The following is a 25,109-nucleotide window of genomic DNA, read 5'->3' as shown; positions in this document are numbered from 1 at the left end:
TTTATTTCAAATTGTTGTATTCTATTGATGTTTTTAATTCTGCTCTTAGCTACATTTTTAACAACTTTCATTATGTTTAGTGATATTTTAGTCTTACTAATGGAAAATACGTAATTAAATCAATTTTTGAGCGAATAAATCTAAGACTTGATTTGCTAACCTGTTCTTAGCCAAATCAAAGCTTATGTGCTAAGTGTGAAATAAATACAAACACCAATTGTTGTATGTTGTTCCCAAGTCACTTTCAAAATGTACTTTTATTAAATATTCAACAACATACGTAAAATCTGCTGTATTTCAGCTAAGTACTAATATTGTTTAAACTCTCTAAAATCGACCACTTAGTTGCTAATGTTTTTCTTTATTTCGATAAGGCCTACGCAACAAAAACCTTCAGCATTTCACTCAAAATCGAATCGCAAATCCGATTTCACAATATTGTTTTTAACATTTATATGTGCACAAGTTTGACTTAATGTTCAACACTAATAAAAAACATATACAAAACTAAATTTACGTTAGGTTTAATGCATATGGGTATCTGATCTTTCCCTCCGATCGTCCCCTCATTTCTTATCAATTAGGTTTAACATCTCCATATCGCTTTACTAGTACAAATATCACGGTTCGCATTTATGCTCATTGAAATGTAATCTTCAATTGCATCAATTGCTTTGCTTTGCCTACCATTCAGTGCGGTAAGTAAACAAATCAATTCTCAATGTGTGGTTTGTTGTATAAATTTTAATAGTAATTGTGTTTGTTTCGAAACTTGTCTTTAGCCTTTTAACTTTATCATTATTACTATTTACGATTTAACTCTCAAAGTCTATTTAATTCAATTCAATGATTCCTACTCTGCTATTCAAGTCAAATATTTAACGCTGGAATTGTTTTGGCCCGGTATCGGTCTAATCTAGGTTTTGGTCATTGCAGTAAGTCTACATTGCCCAAGAAAACATCGTTTAATCTATGGCTCTACTATGCAAATACACAAACACAAAGTGGTAAGACTGTGGTTTTGTCGACGTCAATTAGGAATCTCGCCCTGGTAATACAAAAATAATGTTGCTCTCAATTTCTCTGTTGAGTATTTTGAAAAGAAAAACTAGCTTCAACTTGTAAATGGATGCATATGGAAAATTCAGCTAAATAACGATAACTTAAGTTAATGGCCTAGGCTAGAAGTAACTGATAATGACTGCCTATGAGTGATGGAAATTCCTATATCTCAAGTCTTTGATAGCCGGAGAGAAGGAGGTTCAATAGGTTTTTCCAAGGGTGTTGTATTTACAGAAAGTTCATGGAAGTGGATCAATTCTAGGCGTAGATTGTTGAACAGTATTTGTCAAAGGACCCTCTGGTTAACTGGCTGCTATCTCCAGCTTTAGAATGGCCTGGTAAATGGAGTACACAGCATGATACCTAAAAGCCACATTTAACTACGTTAAATCTATTTAAGCCACGCTCTCAAGGCTTTGCAGAGTAGAAAAAGATAACCCAGAACGCGGAATAACCCAATAGGCCCACATGGCGTTACACGACCTGACCCTATAGCTAAGCCTAACTACGTAATGCTCTATTAGTCCTAGGGCTAAGTCTCTAGCTAATTGTAAAACACACACTTGCAGTGCGCATCCAATGCTATAGAGGCAATTGGCATCGGTAGAGTCAACACCTCCGATCTATAGCATTGCAAATAGTAATAGTGAAGTTGGTTGTAGTCTTTTCGCCTTCGCCTCCTTCCCGTTCTGGCGGGACTGAGCTCAGCTCGGTTTCAGAATTAGTTACTATATCGCACATCCCTTGCGCATGCCGTACATGATCTTCAGTTCTGGATAGATGATCTTTCGTATCAGCTGGTTCGTCTTGCCGGACAGCATGGCTCGTCGATTGTCCTTTTTCAGCACTTTGATGCCAGGTTTGTGCACCAGAAATGCGTTATCCAATATGTGGAACTCATAATCCATTACGCAAAGCGCATAACCCTGGGAATAAATATTATTTTATAAAGTTGTACTATCAAATATTCAATAGGACCCACCTGAGGCATCTTGTCGCTTTTACCCTCCCAGCTGAGTCTCTCATCGTAGTGGGGATCAGCATGGGTCCCAATATAGATGGGCTCCCAATGCACATAGTAACCAGTTCGTTTTCCTGCGAAGCCATAAATATATTAATAATAATCCTGATAAAAAATATAGGTATATTGCCAGTACCTATATGAAACACACTAAGTTCGTCTGTCTCATTGGCGGACATCCACTCCTTGGATTTGGGTACGCCATGACAGCTGGCGCAGACTCGTTTATGGAAGGGTATGGCTTTCCCTGTGCGCAAGAACTCCTGAAGTTCGGTCTTGTCATGGGGCACCGGAGAGTTCTCCTCCACCTCGAAGATGGCCAATGGGAATACCCTTTAATTCAAGAAGAATAAAAGTTAGGGATGATATATATTATAACCTTGCATGACTGGCTCTCACCTGGGAGCTTTGCGTCTCAAGTACTGCTCATTGCGGGCAATCATCTCGAGGAATTTCTTGACCAGACCCGGGTTCGGATACAACTCGATGTCCGAGGCCAGGATAAAGTGGGTGAGCGCCGAATCGCGGGCAATGTTGCGGCCCACATTCACCGGATACAGAAGCTTCTTCTGCGCCTTGTACAGATGACCCGAGCTCACGTTAAAGTACGGCGGTGGGAGTGTGCAGTTGTAGCCCGTCTTAAAGACGTCGTGCGGCTTGGGCACCGACTTGGGAATGTGCTTGGTGCCGAAGTAGATGTGGAAGGTGGTGTAGGCGCGCACCAGGTGGCTGCCGGGCAGGCACTCTCTTAGATACCGGATCGAGTCCACCGTGGGCTGGAAATCCGTGCCCGGCGCGTGCATGGCAATGCTCACCGGGGCGTTCCAGCGCTCCAGCAGCGGAATGAGGTTGTCCAGGAACGTGTAGTCCGCATGCGTTGTGTAGGTGATCGACTCGTGGCACTTGATGTCCCCGTGTTCCGCCCGCACATAGTTCTGAAGCACCCAGAAATCACCACGCTGCAACGTTTGCTGGTGGTAGTCGTGGTCGAAGCAGTTGATCAGCGATCGAACCCGCTCCTCCAGCTCCTTTTCATCGCCTGTGACTATGTAGCCACCTTCGGACTGGGTGTTGTTGGCCTCGGCATTGCCGTTGGCTCCAATGTTGCCGACCACCTGGGAGGGATCGCTGAGGGCAGCGGCTGCTCCACCACTGTCATTCGTCAACGGTGGAGCTCCTTCGGCCGCCTGAGGCGCTGCTGCTGGAGAGTCTGCATTGGAGTTGACCAGCTGCTTCTCCTCAGACTCGAAGATCTCGGCCACCTGCTGAGGGGATACAAATGGGGTTAGGTAAAAGTCATTTAAATATGTTTGTTAGGCATCTCTTACGTTCTGGTTCTTGGGCGTTGGCGGCTGTTGCGGCTGCACCTGAGCCGCCGACGCGGCGGAGCCCACCTGCAGCATCGCCACCTGTTGTTGGTCCTGCAACAGGAATCCTCCGCCATTCGTAAAGTTGTTGCCGCCGCCGATCATCAACTGACTGCCGATGTACAGGATCACCGCCACGTTGATCAGGATGCTGCAGCGCAGAAGCCAGTTGCGGCGGGTGAACATTTTCTGGCCCAAAGGCTCAAAACGCATGTTGTAGCTGGAAGGGGAAAATTAAAAAAGTGGTTAACTTTTTATTCATATTCGGCTAGATAACCTCGTCCGGGTCATTGTATGAGCTTAAATAAAGTTTTCTTAATTTTCAGAAGGGTGTACGAAATTGGAATATTACCACAGAAGAAAGAGAGCTTGTAGATAAAACCTTATCATGCAATAAAATCAGTATATGTTCAAAAAACTTTAGTTTCTGTGGCAGCTATATAATATAGTCGTCTGACTTCAAAAGTCCTAATTTTTTTTTTAAATTAAGATCATTTAAATGGGAGCTATATGATATAGCTTCTAACTTATGCACTACCTGCAATAGAAATAGGATTCTGCGTTTCCAACTTTTGACTAAGATTATAATACCCTTAGCAAGGGTATACTTATACCAATAATTTACATGACAAAATGTAGATACCCATGTAGTTTACATATTGAAACATCCATGGCGACACCTATTGGTATTGTTTTGAAACACTTTAGGCAGCGCCCTCTTGGCAGAATTTTGGAAAGTACCCGTTATAGCAGATGGCGCTTTTAAGAAGTTTTATAGTGCCTAAGTTTAAGAACTACACTGAGAAAAAATGTGGTAAGAGAAACACACAGCCGATTATAACCCGATTATAAAATACTACAGAAGTTCACAAATCTTGGGCATGGCCAATATTTTCAATTTTTTAAATACCTTAGAAGTTTTTACTATCTAGATAGATAATATCTGAAGTGACACAGATACATTTTTAGTATAGATAAACCCTTTTTTGATAAGTTGTAATTAAAAAATGTATTCATACTTTGAGTGATTTATAATGCGAGTGAGAAACGCTTATCAAAACATTGTAATATTTATCAAAATTCAGAGGTTGCGCTTACTACTTCAGTTTATCAATATCTTTTCTACTGATCACACACCTAAGTGATATTATTTTCTTTTATAAATTGCTGTTGAAATGGAGTAATCACAAATCACCATGATGGATAGTCATATAGTTATTAAGTCACCGTTATCAATATTAATGAACACTTCAAACAATAGCTTTTAATTAAGTCAATAAAAATAGTTTCACATTAAAAAAAGGTTTGTGATAAGCAAACGTGATCTACTTTAGTTAAGGCCAATAAATAAGTGTGTTCGAGAGTTACATTCGTGTCTTGCCTTTTATTGGGATCCATTTCGGAGAAAAAGGTCTGAAGCCGCGGACTCTCCAGAAGAAACTGCTGAATTCTGTTCCTAATTGGCACAGTTTTCTACAAAGAACGTAAGCTAACGACGTACTTCCCCTTTCTACTAGCGTATTGTTTGTCTTCGTTATCAATTAACCGCTCATGATTACTTATCATTCAGCGTAGTTAGCCAAACAAAATGTCGCACAGGAAGTGCTTACGTGGGTTCCAGTTTGTCAAGCACTCTTCTCAGCTTTCCACTAATAAAAGATGCGGGTGTGGACTTGTTCAAAAAATCCAATGTCATTTTGATTGCATTTTTTGTCATACAAATACAAATGAATACAAAAATGCTCGCATAACATCAAGGTGAGCCAGCACGGGTTTTGCCATAAATTTTGGGGTATGCCATCGGAATTAAATACTCGGGAGTGCGACGAGTTTTGATATCTGAACGAACATTAGTCACCCAAAGAAAACCCAAGCGTTTAAAAAAATGTTAAATGAGATTAAAAATAAATAAACCGGATGAACCGTAGCATTTGGGGAAGTTAGGTTTTTATTTAATCTCAACTTTGAATTCTGAACGTATTTATCAAAGGCCGAGCTGTGTTTTTTTATGCTTAATCAGCTGAAGATAATGAAAACAATATTTTAAAATATTATTTCCCCGGAACGAAGTAAATTCTCATGAAATATTTTTAATGTTAATTGTTGCTTAACTTTTCCGGTATTGCCAAGAGAAAAAACGAATGCCAAAGTGTGCTGATCAGATGAATACAAATCAATCGTGGCTTCTGGAGAAGACTGAAGACATTCATTAGCGGTCTTTACCTTGAGGGTCCACACGAGTTCCGAAATTCAAAAACTATTAGATGGTGTGGCCCGTGTTTTGGGTTCATTGCACCATCGTAAAAGCGGATGAAAGGCAGGCGCGTGGGTCTCCTGTAGAGTACCGAAAGTGCCACCGGTTTTGTGTGTTTCTGGGGCACTGTCGGATGATGAATTTGCACAGATTTGAGTACCCCGAATTCGCACTCTACGCACAGGAAACGGACCCAACTAAAGCCTGAGCAACAACAACCGAATTGCCGGCGGGTTGATACGATAAAACTTTTTTAGCAAATTTAATCCCGCTGGGCCAACTCCGCTTGGCAACATATCTACAGCTTTACTTCTCTCTACCGATCACTTTTTGGCATCATAATACTTTCGACAAGCCATCTTTCGATAGCCCACAGTTTTGATATGGGTTTATGAGTTTTGAAGGTTCTTTTTCCTCATAGCTACTTACATAGACACATTTTGTGGCTGTTCTTTGTTACGGTTTTTACTTTGTTGAGGCGTGTGGGACTTGTTGTGCCAGTGGTGATTATGCAAAACCCAAAAGTTGTCTGACTTACAAAATTTGGAGCGAAACGTGAGAATTCTTATGAGTTTTCAATTTGCCAATTGAAGTTTTGCCCCAAAAAAGGCCAACATGAAGTGCGACACACGTTTGGTTTGTAACAATGATCTGAATACAGCAATGAGTGTGGGTTTCTCAAAAAAGGCAATTTTTTAAGTACTCTTAAAGTTCAAGGGTATGCTAATTATATTCCTGACTTTTGAGGCCACATGTAAATATCTCGACTTAATTTGTTTTTTTTACAAAAGTAGTTAAAATTCTATATTTAGCCTCATCTAATTGTATATTCTAGATCATAACCGGTTACCTCGAGATAAAACATAGAAACCGGAATAGCAAGAATATGTTTATGCCAAAATTTACTTTGTTAATCCCTCAAATTTTTAAGCTATCGATTAGATAGATGATAGATTAGCGAGAATCGCTTATAGGATGTGCTGAGAATCCTCATGGTAATAATAATTAAATTCGGATTGTAAAAGACTTGCAAAGATACGTTCTCCTCATTGAACAGTTTACCATTGCAAATGTGCATAATAGTTTTCTATGCCAACCGGGTGCTAGTTTTTCCTTGGCTCACAGTTTCCGCTGCGTTCATGTTACGACTTTTCCCCGGCAACAAAGATCCCTAGTCGTAACAAACAGAGAACTCGTAATGACAGAGACGATGATGATGATGCCGATGATTCCACGGGCGAACGAAGAAAAATCCATCGAAGAAATGCCAAACTGCAATTGACTTTCATGACCATAAAAAATTAAGTTATAACCGCCAAGACTTCAGAGTACACAGAAAAAAAACATGTAAGGATGAAGTTGATATTCGTATGGTAATTTTGTGAAGAATCATTTTTACCATTAAACGAGGATAATGTAATATTAAGTAATAATATTTCTGGGACATCCTCTCTTTAAAAATTCTCTCAAATCAAAAAAGAAAGAAAAAAGCGAAAATACTCTGAGAAGGAACGAGACAACAACATTTGAAACCCTTCAAAACAGAAAAGGAAAGCAACAAGTAAGATGGCGAATATACAAAAGTGATACATGCTGTATCTAGATAGAAATCAAACCTAATTTCTTCAAATTGATCATTATGTAAATTCCCTGAAATCGAAAAAGATAGAAAAGAGTGAGATAGCGCCAATAATTACTCTGAGAAGGAACGGGCAACAATATTCTTAACACTTAAAAGTAAAAAGAGAGCAAACATCAATATGGCAAAAATATCAAAATGATAGAAAATATCAAAATTATTGAAAATATCAAAATGATACACCCTTCATCTAAAAGGAATTGATACCGATTTTCTTAAAAAGGATCATTATGTCTCTCATATATTTTTTTCTCTGTATACAGACTTCAGACTTTGGAGTACAGCAGCCAAAGCTACGCTGCTTCTCCGCAACTAAAGCGCAAAAATAAAGTCGAGTGAAATTGCTGCTGTAATATATTTTAATAGCACAGAGGATGGCCGGAAAAACTCCGCACTGCGATCGCCAATACTCGTGAGCCTGTTTTGAGGCCTCGCCGGCTGGGTCGTTTGGTCAGTTACTACTTATAGTTGCTATGCCATAGTAGAGCTGAGCTGAGCTGACAAACTCTTTGGTCATATCTGCTGCTGCTGCCCTCAGCTGAGCCCCCCAACCCAATCCCGAACCCGAACCCGAACCCAAACCCAAACCCCAGCCCGAAAGACCCCCTTTCTTCGCAGACTTTCTGCCTTATTATGTCTAATTAGATTGCGCTGGCCCCTCGTTGAGTTTTTCCAGCTGGACGGGAGGAGGCACTGTGGAATGGAATGCCTCATTATTTCTCGTTTTCGCCTTTTTCCCTCCTTCAGAAATTTCTTTGACGCAAACTCAGGCGAAAATCGTTTATGAAAAAACATTGTTTGTTTCGCTCTTCTGTTTCTGCTTACTTTTGGACAGGAAGTTTATAAAGTGATTGGGTGGCATTCGCCCGATGGTGGGGTCAATGGGGTCTATAAAGAGATGATCGAAAATTAGTAAAAGAATACCCTTTGATTGGGACAGCATCTGGGATGGGAAGCACCTTAGCTACAATTATGAAAAGATTAATGAATAATGTTCAATGAACATACACAAAATTCTGTGTATTAAAGGGAATACTTAAGTAAGGGTTCCGTGAGGTAAACTCAATTTTTAGCACAAACGTAAAAAACATTAAAAATATCCAGAAAAAACTTTAGCTTTACTACTTATGGCTCAAAGTTGATTCTTTAAATTTTACAAGAGTTTTATATATAAAATCATTTTAATTTAAGTTAATTTATCCCTGCTTAAATGAAGTTTATGCTCTGTCAAGCCAATTTACTGTGTGCAATAAAATTCAATTAAATCAGCAATTTGCTAGGCAAAACATCACAACATAAAACATAATTGAAAGGGAACACAAACAATGACCTGCAGAGCCATCCAATAGATAAACAGATAATTATCGATAATTGCGTATAAACAAATTAACCGAGAGTTTTATGTACATTTAATGATGGTATTTCTAATCGTCTGGTGGTCAAAATCACTGAAAATAGATTTATGGTACGGAAAGATATGGAGGCGATTCTCTAAGTTGTCGTACACAAGTTGATGAATGTCCAATTACCTGTCGAACTGTGTTTGCTATCGGTTTATTTATACGCGGAAAAGAAGAAACCCTAAAGGACAGGACCCGACATAAAAATACTCATAAAATATTTAATTTATATAAGTTCATTTGTTTTGACAGCGGAAATGGCAGGAAAATGAGTTATAACCGTTGAACTTTTTTTCCACTGAGGGTGTGGTCGCAGTGGAAATTAGCAACGGTCGATTCTGGTGGTTTTATGTTCGAGAAGATTTATGCAGTCTCGTATAAATCTAAAAGATTTCGCTTCGCAAAACGGGACTTGTCTAGTAACTTCATTAACATTGCTAATCGGTGGCGAAAAATATATAGTTTAGGAATATCTTAAGTTAACGGGCTGAATGTGACTGAAAATTCTTGAATCTTATTTAAAAGATCAACCTTCAGGTCAAGCACCTATAAAGAAGGTTTGTTTATGTGATTAAAATAAAACAGATCGCATTAAAAAAAAGCTAAGAAAATATAGTGACATCTATAAATAGATGCTAGGTGGGAACCCGTTTTATTGATTTACCATCATTGTCAGGCCATTACCTATAAAGGTATACTTAGGGATAAGTAGAGCAGTAAGTCACCAGGCGGTTTTTGGGGTTCAAGGAGCAATCGAGTTCTTTAATGACAGTGCTTTTGTAAGAATTTTCCTAAAAATGGCTGATATTGATTTTGACTTTGCGTTTAATTCTCTTGTTAGAATAACTAACGATTAGTTTTACGAGGCCTTCCTTACTCACAAATATGTAATTACTGCTATAATTATTTGTCATGACCCTGCATTTGTACCCATACAAAGGCATACATCCAATTATTTTGTCCATACACAAAAGTAATGACAACGGTCACGAAAATATCAAATCAAGCCATCGTTTTATCTTTACATGTCCATAGATGGTTGCTTTTACTAAAGTCAATAAAAACTTTTTTCGACGCAGCAAATTTTTAGTGGAAAAAAATGATTTTTTTTATCATAAGAAACCTTAATCTTTATATGTTATTGTAGAGCCCCGTGAGTTGATATCGGTTATTAGTCCCTAGTCGTCTTCTGTAGGAATTTATGTGTTGATAACGTTTTGTAAATTATTAAGAAAAAGTTCCCAAGATTCTTGTTCAATTAAAATAAAAGGATTTTTTAATATATAAGTTAACTAAAATTTTATTTTGTGTTGGTTTTGCTTTTCCAACTATTATACTCTTGTATCACAAAGAGCATGGCACCAGATTCTTGTTGCAAATATGAGTTGCTTTTAGGCAAAACACGACGTAGTGAAGTGGTTGTTCGAATTATGAATGCACCTCAAGTGACAAGAGCTGCAAATTTGTCAAAACACATTGCTCATACGCAGCGTGTGCCGTGGAAAACAAAATTTTTGAAGTACTTTTAATGCATGTATGCCTTTATCGGCAGAACGTGAGTGCTGCCAAACGAAGAAAGAACAAAAAAAAAAAAAAAACGAAGGAATATGAAATAAAAAACGAAGAAAAAATAAAAGTCGAGAAAAATCGATTGGTTTTGACCTCATGGACGCGTAACACAATTCGGAGCTCCGCTGGTGCCAACTGCCAGCGACAAAAACTGCGATGATGGGTGCATTGGCACTAATGAAGCTTTTGGCCAAAAGAGAGCTTCGAAGGAAAGACGTAGCGAAAGCGAAAGGCAAACAAACACGCCACGAATTCGGTCGAGACAGAACCTTGTGCGGGTTTATGTATATTATTGCCAGGCATTTTTTCCCCATTTAGCGACGCCATGTATCACGCGATCAAAATATACAACCAAAAAACTAAAGTTATGAAGCGAAAATCCAATAAATTGGCGCAACACCCGAATGATAAAAGAAAAAAAGAGGGAAACGTTAACGAAAAGTTTCTATATATATACCAACGTATAATTCAAAGAGGATTTTCCTATAATCTCATTATTAACTTTTCATGCACAAATATTCTTTGTATCAAATTGTACCGACCAGCACATCGGTTTAATTTTATTTTTAGATTAAAGTCCAGTCATGTCAACTCTGATTTGCTTTGTTGGTGAAGGTCAACAGACTCCAAACTGCCAATAATGTGTCATTGTATGCAGCCCCTAATCAATTTAATGCATTCGAATTGTTTTCCCCCGACGAACACTAAATATAAGATGGAAAATATCGAACGGAAATGCGTGACATTAATTCGTATAATGAACGACAGGTGGCGGCATGTCCGAGCTGACAAAGGCTGGGCCACGCCCACATCGACTCAGGTGCGAATCGATTATCACTTCAGGGGGCGGAGAAGGGTGGAAAATTGTAGCTATGTAAATAGGAGCGGGAAAACTTAATGCGATATGCGTTGGTGGCCCACCTAAACCAATCCATATAGCTACATTTCCATATAGATACCCACAATCCCTTACAACTCACTCACACGCTCGCAGTTTGTCAGCTTAATTTCATTAATTACGTTTTCTCGTTCGCTGGCTTGTTTATTTTTATATCCTGTGAGGGGGTATCACCATTTTACCATTATGCTGGTTTCATTTTACATGCATATTTTTTATGTCTTGAGGATTTTCATTCTTGATGGTACGATTGGTTTCAGAACCATTTTCACTTGATTTGCACAAAAGATCTTTTTGATATAAAGAAATTCAATCAATAGTAATATTTTTCATCAGATCCGACAATATATTGCAGAGTACCTCTTTCTTGTTTTGAAGACTTCCTATCTTAATAGTCCAGTCGATTTAAGAACCATTTTTACTCGATTTGAGAACGATTCTTCTTGATTTGCTTAAGAAGCTTATTTGTTTTTAAGGAAATTAAACCATAAAGGTAATAATAATAATAAAGGTATTTATCTCAGAAGATTTAAAAAGTGTATTTATAGTTCGTTTTTCCGACCTCGCTTTCGACCCCTTCTCGTTTAACTTTTTTTATCCCCTTGGGTATGCGAAAAATATGTGAATCTGAGGTACAGTCTGTTGTTTTTGTTGCTGCTGGCTCTCTCGTTTTTCGTGTGGCCTGGACTAATGTCATTTTCATTATCGTTTACATGCATTATGTGATTTTCCAACGACTACTAATGGATTGGTCCAAGCGGGCGCGGAGTGCTGAAAATGACGCAATCGAGAAGTCAGGTTGGCTGTTAGGCACTTGAGATACTCGCACTGTTATTGTCGGCTGCACTAATGAAATTTCTCGTTCAATTGTTGACTTACATGATTACCACTTACTCTCGGCGAGAGCTAATTAGCAGGTACTTTGTGGAGCAGGAGAAGGAAGAAAAAAAACCGAGGGAATATTCTTTTGACAGACTGTACGTGTGCTTGGGTTCATTACTTTTGTGGGAAGGAGTAGAAACCATTTTTCGTTCCGACTTTTACACGCACCATGAATATAATAGAAGCATAAGGTAAAGTGCGTTTCACGAACGAAGTCATGATGACAACGAACGAAGGATGATGTTGCGAAGGACGTGAATCGCGGAGGGAAGTGTAAAAATCCTGAAAGCGCCTTAAAGCGGGCAACAAGCTGAAACAGCGCTAAAAGCCGGCCAGGATACACTCGCACACTTTTATTTATTTATGCTGACGGCAAACCAAATGGAAAAAGTGCGTTCAACATTTTCGCCATCTTCACAGCTTTTCCGTATGCTCGACGTCTTTCCTCCTCACTGAACTGCACTGAAATTGTGGGGGGAAAAATAATGACTGTGTGGAGCATTCTCCTCTTTAACAGCAATGTTCTTTAATAAACCTTCTGGGTTTTTGCAGAAAATGTGGTCAAGTCGACACAATGCTATTTGATTTTTCCATTTATTTCCAGCGTGTTGTTGTGTTAATAATCTTGTATCAATCCTATCAGCAAGGATTTCAGCAAACTAAGCTTATTATTGTGAATAGCAAATGATTAGGATGGGCAAAATCACTGAAGTGGAAATCATAGGAGTGAAAGAACACATACAACAACCATAGAGCATGAGCTTTATGGAAATAAGTACACTTATGTAGGTGTGGAAATGTGGTAAAAGTGGGGTTATACGCATTATAAGTAAATAAGGTGTAATGGGGCGTAATTGGAAGGTTGTTTCAGATTGGATTTCCCATTCAATCCATCTGACTAAGAGTGAGGGTAAAACCGTTTGAACATTTCTCCAGAAGCAATATTGAATTCAGTTGGTGCATTAGATGTTCATTTTGTTGCCATTTCAAGCGAATTCCAAAGTTTTCTCGGCTTTCTTGCGGTTAAGAAATAAACAGCAAACCAGGAAGTCCATTACGGAATTCTTTGGTGGGAATGATTGGGCGATTATGCGGCGGGTGTTGACCAATTATGGCTGTCCCAGTAATATAAGTAAAGGCCAAAAGTCATGGCCAACTATCTGAAGGACGACCAGAGGTCAGTGTGTCTCATTAGGTAAATTTAAACCATTGTTTATTTAAGCCCTAGAGGCATATTAATGAGTAAGGACCTAATTTTTTTGAATGTTGAACTTTTACGACCCTTAAGAGCTTTATTTAATGAACTTATTAATTAGAGTGGCATCAGAAAAAGAGGCATTTAAATTAAATATAGCAGGGACTTGCGCTACTTCTAAGGGTTCCTGAGGGTACTGAAAACTATCTAAGTATCTGCCTTGGAGCTGCCATAATCATCTACATGCAACCGGCAATTACAACGCCTATTAATAGGGGCGATTTACGCGTGCTTAGCTCGACGCCTGATTACGGAATGAAGACATTATATAGAGACGCGTGCTGGCTAGGAGGAGAAGAACCTCGTATGGTCATAAGGCCAAGTAGGAAGCGTTCTTGGGGCAGCCACAGCTATGGGATTCTACCAACCAAGCCAACGGCTCCTCATTTCATGCGCATTTAACTAATCTGTCATCTAATCCGGGGCCGCATCTCGGGGAGCTCAAGGAGGCAGTGCCAAGACTTCCACTCCTGCCTGTGCTGCAGTGCGGTAAATGCACTCTCAGAAAAGTCGAAGCCACACGAACAGGTAAGTGTACTTAACAATTAACAACCTTATAAAGAATTTGAGTGTGTACATTTAATTATATTCTTAAAAAAAGGTCTTGATTTTGGTGAAAACATAGACATTGTCAAAATTTTGGATAGATTTTTAAATAATCTAAACCTTCTGAATTTCTCATAAATATTATGATTTGATTTATAAAGGCAATCTCTTAATATTGTAATGAATTTTCTTTCCGTTCCATTCCAATGTTCCATATTTTAATAAAATACGTTGATATATATTTTTTTGATCACCTACACTCCATAAATTCTGCTCTTGAAACAGTAGATAGTGTAAGTCAAGCCATGATATGGCACTTACATAAACATAAAGGAAACAATTAACTTGTTGCCATAAAATCCAGAATAAAAGCAAGCCGGTCCCTTGCAGCAAACGCCATACTATAGTTACATTTTCTAAATAGAAAATTCTTGAAAGCAGTTTCGATTCGCTTGCCGCCGCTTGTCTGACAGCCGATGATAAAAGAAAGAAATCCCAAGACACAGATCCAGCTTGCAACTCCGCATTGTCGACTGACAGTCTGCTGGTGTTTTGTCTCGGCTTTTTCATTTCACAGTCGAGTGCATAGGAAAGCCAGCCGATGGGGCTGCTCTTCGCCACTCTTTCGCCGGACTTATCAGTGTCCATTGTTTGCCCATTTCCCAAATGGAAACCCAGCTCCTACACAGCAGCCAAAGTATCAGCAACCGAAACAGCGGCACCCAGCAGCGGGTTTATATGATAATATCCCCATAGTTCAAGCGGAAGAGGTTGGTTCGGGACTTGATTTCGCTGTATCCAGTTCCATCGACCACATGGCAGCCAGTACACATAGTTGCTTTATATGATATGTGTGGCATATGTTGCTCGAGTGTCTTCTAATCACTTGGAGTGCCACTCATTTGAATTGTGGGAGCATCCAGACTTCGAATTCAATTTAATTAGGGCTTTGAAATTTACTAGGAAGTGCCATTTTCGGATTCAAAGCCAAAAATGTCGGTTTCTTCCGTAGCCTATGCAGCCACACTAACTTAATTGAAGAGAAATGTCTTATAACCAACTTAATTTTGAGTATGGAGTAATTAAATTTTTTGGTTTTTCTCATTTCTAGGTCTATATTGACGTCTTGTGGTTTGTTACTTACTTTACTTAGCGTGGCTAAGAATGTGGTTAAGAATCATCATATTAACTATTTTTACTAATTACATAGTAAATATTTATGTTTAAGATCCTGGAAAACAGTAAATTAAATTGGATCTTTATTAAGTTAAAAGTTCAATAATTGCAAATATTGGTATTTAAGATGCCGGAAATGAGTGAAATTTCAAATTAAATGTTTGATTTCTAAACTTTATCAACCAATAATAAGGGCATTGAAAAAAGTGTACATTATTTTTCTAATTTCAATGTCTATATTGACTTTTTTTGTGATTTGTTAAAGCTTTACTTGCAGCGCCCAAAATTATAAATACCTACATTGGATCTTAATCACGTTCATAGGTAAAATGTGACTAGGAATAATCTTATTAACTATTTTTACGCTGTATATACTTAGTAAATATATATATTCTGGAAAACAGTAATTTGTTTTGATCGTCAAAAGTTCATATTTCAAATATTGCAAATATTAATATTTGGGATCCTAAAAGTTGTACCATTTTAAAAAAAATTTTTAATTTCTAAATTAGTTTAGCTACATTAAAAAACATTACTTATGCCTTTTAAATTTGGTTGGCATATCAAGGGATAAAAAATTCTCGACCCTAGCAACCATATTTCCCATGGCTTTGCCTGACCTTCAATTGGCTTACAGGGAAGTGTTTTTGCTTCTTTCTTTGCTTGGTGATTAGCTCCACCCCGAAAGATTTTTACAACTTGCAATTAAACATAAGTTGGGTCCAGGCCCGCCGCCTTGGCCACATCGCCAACATCTTTAGCCGTCCCCGTTCGATCAGCTTGTTTCTGTCTGTCTTCTCTATTTATGGCGCTAACATTACTCAGACGCATGTCGTTGCTATTTGTTTTTTTTATTTTTTTTGTATTTGCTGGCCGTACTTGAAGCCGAGCGGAGACAAGCAATTACAAAAACAGAAACCTTGGCTTTGGCTTTTAAGTTTAACTTTGAGTTTAACTTGGACGTGGCAGCCGCAGCCTTTTGCCGGCGGCTGCTCTTTTGGCATTGCGTGTTGCGCAGGCGCACAAACTATGTATTTGCTGGGCCGTTCCATCAATTTTTTCAGTCTTTTACTTCAACTTTTTTTTTGTTATTTTTCCACCGCCGGCTGCTAATGTTGGCCCCTTCAATTTGCCATATTTATTTTGTTTTTATTGAAAATAATCGCCAAGTGAGTGAACGCTTAACTGGCTGACTGAACAACTGCTTGATTGAACGAATGACTGCGCCGTCCTCTTTTGCCTGGGATCTTCAGTAGTCTTTTATAATTTATGGTCTTTGAAAATTTTAAGCAAATTGGTAATTCTTTTAGTGCGCCTTGAAGGCCTTCTTAGGCTAATGAAGGTTTAGGAAGCCAGAGAATTATGTGCTTAACGAAATCAATAGGCAGACGGTAGAATTGATCATATCGCGTGTTGTAAACGCAGAATCATTTAAATAAATCAAGCAATATAATCAACAATGAGAAAACATCTTAGTCCGACTAGACGGCAATTGCTTATTTTTGCCGCACTGTTGTGCTCAATTGCATATTTCATCTTTGGGAAGACAGCCGGGCAACCAGTTTTATGATTCAGCCCAGGGTCCGCCGACCCTCCATTCTTGCTTAATTTATGCTGAGCTTCATTTACTCGTTTCCAGCATAAAACTAATTAAAAAGCCTTGACGCTGGGTTATTAAAATTAAACAAAAACCACATGTTCGTTTATTGTCATTAAAAAGTTGATAAATTGTCTTTTCGCGGATTATGCGTCATGTGCTTACATGAAGAAAACAAAAAGTTAAGAGTTATATGAGGGGATTCATTAATCTTTACGACTTACTGAGGTCATAGTCTCTAGGAAATAATCAAACTTACTCACTCGAAAACTCTTTCCTGAGAGCAGGTTCCAAAAAGTCGGGGTTTTAGTATGGATAACTTTACAAAAATGTAATAAACAATTTCTCATCATCGGAATTTGAGGTAATATTTTCGCAGGGATGATAAACTTATTAAGTATGCTTAGCATCCAATTACATTTATATGGCCCATCCCGTTAAAAAGTTAATTCACAATTTCGATTAAAAACTGCAAAAAACACCTGCGAACCCCGTGACTTCTCGAATGACTATTAAACTCTACGAATTACTTTCTGGAAAATACTTGAGTCTCAGCCTTATCTTTCTCTTACCCCGTTCTCAGAGACCAAGGTAATTTGATTTATTGAAGATCTTACTCCGGCCGCCATGCTGAGTACATCAAAGTCATGTTAAACATATGGCGTACTTAACGACCAAGTCCCAGGATGTAGAAAGATTGAGAAGGGGCAGAGACCAGCTAGTTTTGGTCGTAAAGATAAGCACACCAAAATGGTCTTAAAGTGGCTGTGTTTAGAGAGGTCTTAATGAGGCTGAAAAACGAACACAGAAATTGTCACATTTCCTGGCCAGAGGAGGAAGATCAGAGGGGAGGAGTCTGAGAGTCACTCAGGATCCCACCACGATAAAGACAGCCACACCAGGGGCCACTTAGGCCAGAAATGTAACATCATCGGGCCAGCCTGGCTGGCTATAGAAATTCAAACTTGCAGATGCATTGATAGATTAGGCCGCACTCTTGGCCAGTATCAGATGCAATATTCCGTTCCCATCCGTGACAGGCGTTGCGAGACTATCGATTACCGCCGAGATGGGCGCATTCCTCATACTCGGCGGCTGCGTTCGTGGAAAACTATTTTTAAATAACTATGTGCTCCCTAAATGGATACTCATTGGTCTCCCGAAGGCCTCTCTCTACTCTAAACTTTACTGGCCCTGGCAAGTAAAAATAGCCCCGCTGTAATGAGATGAAAAAAGAAGAAAGAACTACTATGCAATGCCCGTTCAATACGACACACTTCCATTTCTAAGCAAAAAAGTGCACAGAGAAGAAAAATGTTTTCGAGATGTAAAGGTAATTTATACGAAATTCAGTATTAATTCTGGCGTATTACTTTGGTACCTTACTGATAATAATTATAATTTAAGTCGCTTTTAGTTCGGTTTCCTATGTCCGAGATTTTTTTATATAGTTGTCTAGCACTATTATATAGTAATTTTAGGCTATACCCCCCTCTTTCACCTCTTTTTCGATTTTAGAGAATGGTTAGCAACAAAAAATCTAAGGAATCCATTCCTTAATGTTACATTTACATTATTCAATGGTAAAATTAGAGTTTAAAATTTTTACCTTGCTAATATTCTATTCATCCTCATTCTTTTTTTTTTGTGTACCTCCGTTAAAAAACCAAGATACTGATCACAAATATATATAGCTTATAGAGTCTGATATACGTTTTTTCCCCGATGTATAAAAAAGAAAGAACGAATATGAAATGAGACTCTTTTATATTTTCCTTCAAAGAAAAATATGTTTTAAAGTTACCACTGTTGTTATAAGGATGGAGATACTGATCCAAAATATTTATTAAATACCGGTTAATCAATATACAATTCCATGTTCCTGCTAAAAGAAAAAATGTTTCCAGGCCAAATAGATTCCCTGTTATACGGACGGAGCTTCTGATCTATAATGTATATAGCTTATAGGGTCAGAAATCCGCTGTTATTCACGATTATCATATTCGCACAGCCTGGTAAAGGGTCCGAAGCCGTGGGCCATCCACTGGACGGGTCACTTTCGGGACTGTCATTAATGGCGCCGCTTGTTTGGCCCACAGACCGAAAAAAAGCCAACTACTATGTACAGCTAGCCAAAGATACAAAACTCGTTTTGCGTTCTTTTACTGGATTCCTCTTCGGCGTTTTGTGGTCCACGCCTTTTGGGTGGTGACTATGAAATTGAACAGAGCCGCCGTTTGCAAACTGGCCGTTCTTTTCCCAGTTCGCCAGGCCAAGGAGGAAGTTCCATCGCAATTATCCGGAGGCAACGCCCGCCGTTCTGGGCAGCATGATTTCAAGGTTCGTTGGTGATAGGCCAGAGATGGCATCGGGATTTTGCCTGTGGGAAACGGCAGTTCGCCAACAGAGAGATTCGAAATCTCTGAAGCACCTGAGTTTGAGATCATTGTCAACGAGTTGTTTGTGTTGTTGATAGCTTAGCTTAAGCATTTGAGGCTTTTTGTAGGCCTCTGACACCTAAACAAAATTCAAAAAGTGATATCCAGCCGATAAAGAGGCCGATTAAATGCCCACTCTAAAGCTGCGAATTGGTCTGCCCTCGAAGCGAACGATGGGCAGCCTGTGCATCTGTGGGGCACTGGCCTCCATCTCTGGGCTGGCCTACATGCGCTGGCGGCTGGAGGACGGGGTGCGTCAGTCGGAGTACTACCAGATGGCCATCCAGCAGCTCCGCCAGCACAGCGGAGCCGTGGGCCTACTGGGGGAGCCCATCAAGGAGTCGGGATTTAGTCTGTCCAACGAGAAGAACCGCTGCGATCCGGACAAGGCCCAGCTGCAGGTGAGCGTTCAGGGTTCCAAGGACAGGGGCACCGTCTACTTCTGGGCCACGAACAACCAGAAACAAGGCTGGCTGATCGATCGTCTGGAGCTCGAGACGAAGCAGCATCCAAACACTCGTTTCCTGCTCAAGAAACCCCAGAACTATGCCCTTCTCAGTAGCGAAGGTGATCCGGATCCTCCGGGTGCCACTGATTCCACAGAGGAATCCCAGCAGCCCCAGGAGTCGCTCGACCCACAGGAGCAGGCGGAGAACGAGGAGCAGGAGCAGGATGCGCAACGTCCCCCTAGTATTCACAATAATCCTCCACAACAACTGCACCAGCGACAGGGTCAGGAGCCGGTGCCATACGTTCATACAGCGGAGGGCTGAAGAATGCAGTGATATATTAGGGGAATCGGTCTAATCGGCAACCAAGATATATTTTCAAGAGTGGAATCTCAAATAATCCGTATTGAATGGTTATTTGGGAGTTATAGGTCTCATTGCTTTCAAATGTTAAAATTAAATATTAGGCTGCACAAGTTTTAAACTATCGAATTTAAAAACATAATATAATTTGTATAAACATAAACCGTGTATTAAAATTAAAGTATTTGCTAACATTCAAGAGTTTTTTGATAAGAATTTTGTATAAAATGAAAACGTTTTCATTCTCAATTAAAACTACATAAAATTTGTAGAGTGTATACCTTCAAAGAATCCCTATTTAATGGATTTTTGAAAAGTAATGGTGCCTTTGCTTTTAATTGTTAAAATTAAATATACCTTCTTGAAAATTCAGAATTTGAAAGAAGGCAATACTATTATTAATATAATTTTTCGAAATTAAAAACATATCTTAATTAAAGTATTTGCTTGCTTTAAAATGTTAATCAATCAATAGATTTTTTTTTATTATATGAAAATATTTCATATATATATCTCAATATCTCAAATAAGCAATAAATCAAGTTGGCAAGGGTAACATATAATTTAGTTAAATATACTATGGAACTCGTTTATTTACAATATAATTTCGAGAAAAGCACCATTTAAATTTATAAATTAAAATAGATAACAATGGCTGCGTTCTAGAGCCCCAAAGAGTAGACATTTTAATTTACTTGAAATCATTTTAATACATCCTCTGGCATTCACAAGAATGTCAACAATGACATTGTGGTTTCAGCTTCTGTCTGTTTGGCAAAGGTTTCGAGTAAAATAAAATGAATTTGATTTCATGTAGATATTTGCAGTTTATTTTTAGTATTTTGCTTGCCGTTGTTAGAAAAGTATAGCATCATGTTATTTAAGAATGATATGCATTAAAAAAATAAATGACCGACATTTATTTATGGGTAGACCATGAAAACATTCAGAGCAAAACGCTGAAACGATTAGGGGGCTTGGGATTTGTATGGGTCGGTCATACATACATATATGCTTCTTGAAATGCAGGCATGCGTTAAAACTAAGCAAAGTCAATGGTTTAAATTGAATGTATATTGTATTATATCTAGCTAGCAATGTTCTTAGTTGGGATACTTTCTTTGGGAGCAATGCAAACGTTGTCCGGGTTGTTATCGCTTCATTTGGGGCGTTATCTGGGTGCGTGGTAATTAAATTCGTGATATTTGTAGTTTCTTTTTATAGCCAGTTTCCCGCCTTTATTTACTTTTTTTTGTGGAAATGTTCACCTTCCTTGTTGAGATGTTATTAAAAAGATAATCGCAATCTTAGACATTTTATTTGCCTCTTTTCCCTTCTTTATTTCGTGGAAATTAAATGAGGGACAAAAAGGGGCTGCAGGGGTTGTGTTGCCACTTCTTGTTACCTTGAAAGTTCAACAAGCCAAGACAAGGAAGCAACAACAAATACAACAACAATAAGACGGCACTAAAGTCAGAAGCAATTAAGCGTGCGCAGAAAAACACAAAAACTTGAATCAGAGGTCAGGGAGGTGGTGACCAGTAGTCCGGAGATGGGCAGCTTTTGTTTGCACAATTAAATTTGGCTCGAGAAAAAAGGGGAAATATTCATATCTCTATGCGTGTGTTTGTATAAGGTCGTTGGTACCCTTTGTTCGCCCAGACATTAAGCATTTATTGCGGCAAATTGAATGAAAATGATTTTTTATTCCGATTTAGTATTTAAGCTTTTGTTTTACCAGTGAGCAAGTCATTCAGTCAGTTATATAACATTTATGAATAATGATTTCTATGCAGTAGTAAGGAAAAGGAAAGCGAAAAATAACAATAAATAAATGTTGTTAGCAAAATATTTATATTATAGAATTTTTGTAACTACTGAAATCCATATTCTGTTCTTGACTTGCAAAGTTCCTTTAAAGATATCACACATATACTCTAACTCACGAAGTGGTTATTATAGGTACAATGAACTCTGTTCACAATAGGTACTTTTTAATAACATTAGTACACATATATATTATCTTAAATTGTATTATCTTCATTGTATTCTGTGCATTTCTAAATATTGTAATTGTTGATATCAATATTTTGTGCTTGACTTGCGAAACTCCTTTTAATTTCAACCAAACAAATTGGAAGTCACGAAGTGGTGATTATAGGTACAACGAACTCTGTTCACAATACTTGTTGAAAAATTTGTCTTTATCTGAAGCCCGTTAACACATATATATATCGTCTCCAATTCCAATATCTTAGTTTTGTACAATTTTGGTAACTCCTCAAATCAATATTTTGTTGTTGATTTGCGAAACAACACAGATTTCTGAGAACTCCTTTTAATTTGTACCGCACATGTTAAAGTCAAAGCGGTGATTTTAGGTACAACGAACTCGGTGCGCAATACATTGAATATTACCCTTTATCTGCCGTAAACCTTGATAAATATATATATTTATTATCTTGACTTCAAAAATCTTGATTATTTGCTTTCTCAACGGCAGAAAAACCAATCGAATTTACATGGGATGTGCTTGAAAAAGAAAACAGTGAAAAGTAAACCGAAAGTCATTTCCAGAGAAATCTGTGCAAATGAAGTAAAGGTGTCAAGAACTTTATTGACAAGCAGGCCTCTAACTGCCATGGATTGAACAAAAAAGAATCATAAAAACGAAGACAGCGACCCAAGATCCCAAGAAGACCCGTGTAGGAAGCAAAAATGACAGTCGAAACCAAAGAAACTTAAAACGTGACAAACAGTCAGACGACAAAAAAGGAAAATCGTTTTTTTTTGCATCCGTCAAATGAGCTACGTGAAAGTTTTCCACAACCGACAGTTCGTCTCATTTTAATCCAGTTTAACATCGTTGGGTTTTCGCGACTGGTCATAAAAAAATCGACCTGACCAATCATCACTTATTGAGTTCAAAGTCATATGAACCGCACAACATGCAATGCAATTCCGAATGCTACTGGTGAATGCCATTTTCACACAAAACTAGTTAAACATGTGGGCAGTAAAGCAAGCGATAGGTCGACATACTTTCCGAAGCCACTGTCATTGGCAAGTAAATAGAGCAAAAGCAACCACGCAAATAAGGCTTATAAGGTAAGCCACCTAGGCGTAATTAAATAAATTGTAAAGTCGCAGTTTTTATATTAATCAATTGAAAAAATATTGAACTTTACAGTACTATTTGCCCAATAAATATTCCCCTACCTATACTTATATATAATGATATACTTAAACATTTGTATTTGCTTTATAGATAGGTGCATTTAAATCAATTGTGGGTCCAAGTAAACTATAACAATTTAAACATAATATCCAGCTTTATATAACCTAAGCCAGATTACTTGAAAGCCGGTGGACCATGTCTCCACATTTATACTCTTCCACTTTACGTTTACGGCCCAGAAACTCATTTGCAGCTGACACTAACGGCGATGGCAGTCAGCCAGTTGCAAAAAGCAACTAGGCGAAATGGACAGAGTGGGGTGGTTGGTAACAATTGCCAGCCATGGTCAATATCAGCAGCAGTCTTCAGGCCAATTCCAGAGAGCCGGCAAAATGCGAATGGAAAAGACAAACGGGGAAAACGTGTGACACAAAATATCACTCTCATTTGGCGATGATGTTCATGATAATCGTGGATGCAGCTGAGTTAGGAAAAACATTGGGGGGGAAACCAATTGCATTTATGTGCGGATAGTGACAAATGTCAACGGCACACGCTAATTAAGGTTAATGAAAACGACAAGCCGATGCTCGGAAAAAATAAAGCATGACAACGAACCGACGGCGGTGATTAACGAGGACAGCCAACTAAATTGGTATACGGTGGAAGCGAGGCATTATGCTTAACGGCTGGATAATGCAAATATTTGTATTCCTTGTCTGAACCAGTTAAATTAGCATAGAGCTTTTGTTTTTCCATTAGCGCCAAAACTTGTTGGGTTCAATTCGGCACGTACTACATCTTTCATATCGCCCCTGTTCCTCTGATATAAATTAAAGACGTGCCCCATTTCAGAGCCCCACAAATTAATTTATAAACAAACACAATAAAGCATTCTTTCTTTAGAAGTCGCTTCCCACTATACAACTATTTTATAACCAGAAGCAGAGGTATACAATAAATACCATTTTTAGCCAATTAAAGATTCATTAGAAGTCGCTTCCCACTATAGAACTATTTTATAACCAGAAGCAGATATAAACAATAAATTCCATTTTTAGCAAGAACCAATAGTTTGGAACCGATAGTAAAATAATAAACACTTACCTATTTTATTTTGCTAATTGCTGAAATAGACAAAGAAAATATAATTAGTAAAATAGGTTAAAAAAAACTTAAAAGTAAAGTAGGGTAAAATTTGCGACTACTAATATTTATGTTGTCACATTTTAACTACAGTTTACTTAACTCTTTGTAAGCCTTTTGTAAATCCCCAAAAGAAGTTTGGTTAAAAACAATTAAAACACCCAGAATGAAACACAACCAATTGTTTTATGGGTTAGCTACACAACTTTTTCGAGAGAGGCCTCAGGCAATCTGTGAAACGCAGACGAAACGTTAGGGCTCACTTTAAAATGCAATTCAGCTGCATTTGGTCTATTTAAAAATTAATGCTCTGCAAGGGAAAACAAAGAAAAATTCATGAAGAGTAATGCAAAGAGTGGAATGCTTTTCTGCACTTTTCCCAACGCAACTCATCCTCTGTCTTCGCCTGCTTCAAAAACGGGGCCCCGAGGACTTGGTGCAACCAAGACATCCTGCCCCAAGTTAGTTACCCGTTAGCAGGTGTGTGCTTCATAAAAAAGAGAGTAGTAGGCGGTGCTGGCTCAAATGGAAACAAAGGAACTGTATAGTTTTTGTGGAACTACACAGGTTTCCAGATTATGTAGTTTAAGTTTTAAGTTTCAGCTTTAGAAATATTAAAGAAAGAATACGATTCCTTACCAACTCACATAAACATTAGGATCATAACAAGTTCTATAACTATATCCCCCATTTACTGCAATCTGACTTTATTTGTTCAAATATAAAACATAAAAGTTATCAAAAACAACAATAATTTACCCATGTACCCTTGTGCAGCAAACTCATTCATTCAAGCAGTGAGAGTGTTTTCTTATAAACCCCTCGACTTAGCCGCCAGACTCCTTACACCCCCATTTGAACCCATAGAA

General features: G+C 38.3%; 2 protein-coding genes across 4 annotated transcripts; one reads left to right on the top strand and one right to left on the bottom strand.

The window, feature by feature from the left end:
• Nucleotides 1–217: 217 nt before the first annotated feature.
• LOC108021138 (beta-1,4-glucuronyltransferase 1) lies at nt 218–24,227 on the bottom strand. 3 transcript variants are annotated; one of them, XM_070996618.1, is made up of 6 exons: nt 24,202–24,227; nt 3,412–3,670; nt 2,483–3,348; nt 2,220–2,416; nt 2,045–2,157; nt 218–1,988 (listed from the first exon to the last, which is right to left on the bottom strand). In XM_070996618.1, exons 2-6 carry the CDS (start codon nt 3,661–3,663, stop codon nt 1,791–1,793), a joined length of 1,626 nt encoding a protein of 541 aa, XP_070852719.1. In that variant the 5' UTR covers nt 3,664–3,670; nt 24,202–24,227; the 3' UTR covers nt 218–1,790. The 3 variants fall into 3 exon arrangements, with proteins under 3 accessions (XP_070852719.1, XP_016945186.3, XP_016945185.3); XM_017089697.4 differs by lacking the exon at nt 24,202–24,227 and adding an exon at nt 4,832–4,942 and having other exon boundaries at nt 2,483–3,345; XM_017089696.4 differs by lacking the exon at nt 24,202–24,227 and adding an exon at nt 4,832–4,939.
• LOC108021139 (cytochrome c oxidase assembly factor 1 homolog) lies at nt 19,111–20,079 on the top strand. The gene has a single exon (XM_017089699.4). It carries the CDS (start codon nt 19,233–19,235, stop codon nt 19,875–19,877), a length of 645 nt encoding a protein of 214 aa, XP_016945188.2. The 5' UTR covers nt 19,111–19,232; the 3' UTR covers nt 19,878–20,079.
• Nucleotides 24,228–25,109: the final 882 nt, after the last annotated feature.

Source organism: Drosophila suzukii, chromosome 2L, assembly GCF_043229965.1.
Source record: "Drosophila suzukii chromosome 2L, CBGP_Dsuzu_IsoJpt1.0, whole genome shotgun sequence".
NCBI lineage: Eukaryota > Metazoa > Arthropoda > Insecta > Diptera > Drosophilidae > Drosophila > Drosophila suzukii.
This window is presented reverse-complemented; position numbering and strand designations above follow the sequence as displayed.

Excerpts from the sequence above, each read along its gene's own strand:
- LOC108021138 (XM_017089696.4), bottom strand. Across the intron at positions 2,417-2,482 it reads TTGAGACGCAAAGCTCCCAG|GGTATTCCCATTGGCCATCT; the intron begins GTGAGAGCCAGT and ends CTTGAATTAAAG. Across the intron at positions 1,989-2,044 it reads AAAGCGACAAGATGCCTCAG|GGTTATGCGCTTTGCGTAAT; the intron begins GTGGGTCCTATT and ends ATTTATTCCCAG.
- LOC108021139 (XM_017089699.4), top strand. The coding sequence starts at position 19,233 with ATGCCCACTCTAAAGCTGCGAATTGGTCTGCCCTCGAAGCGAACGATG.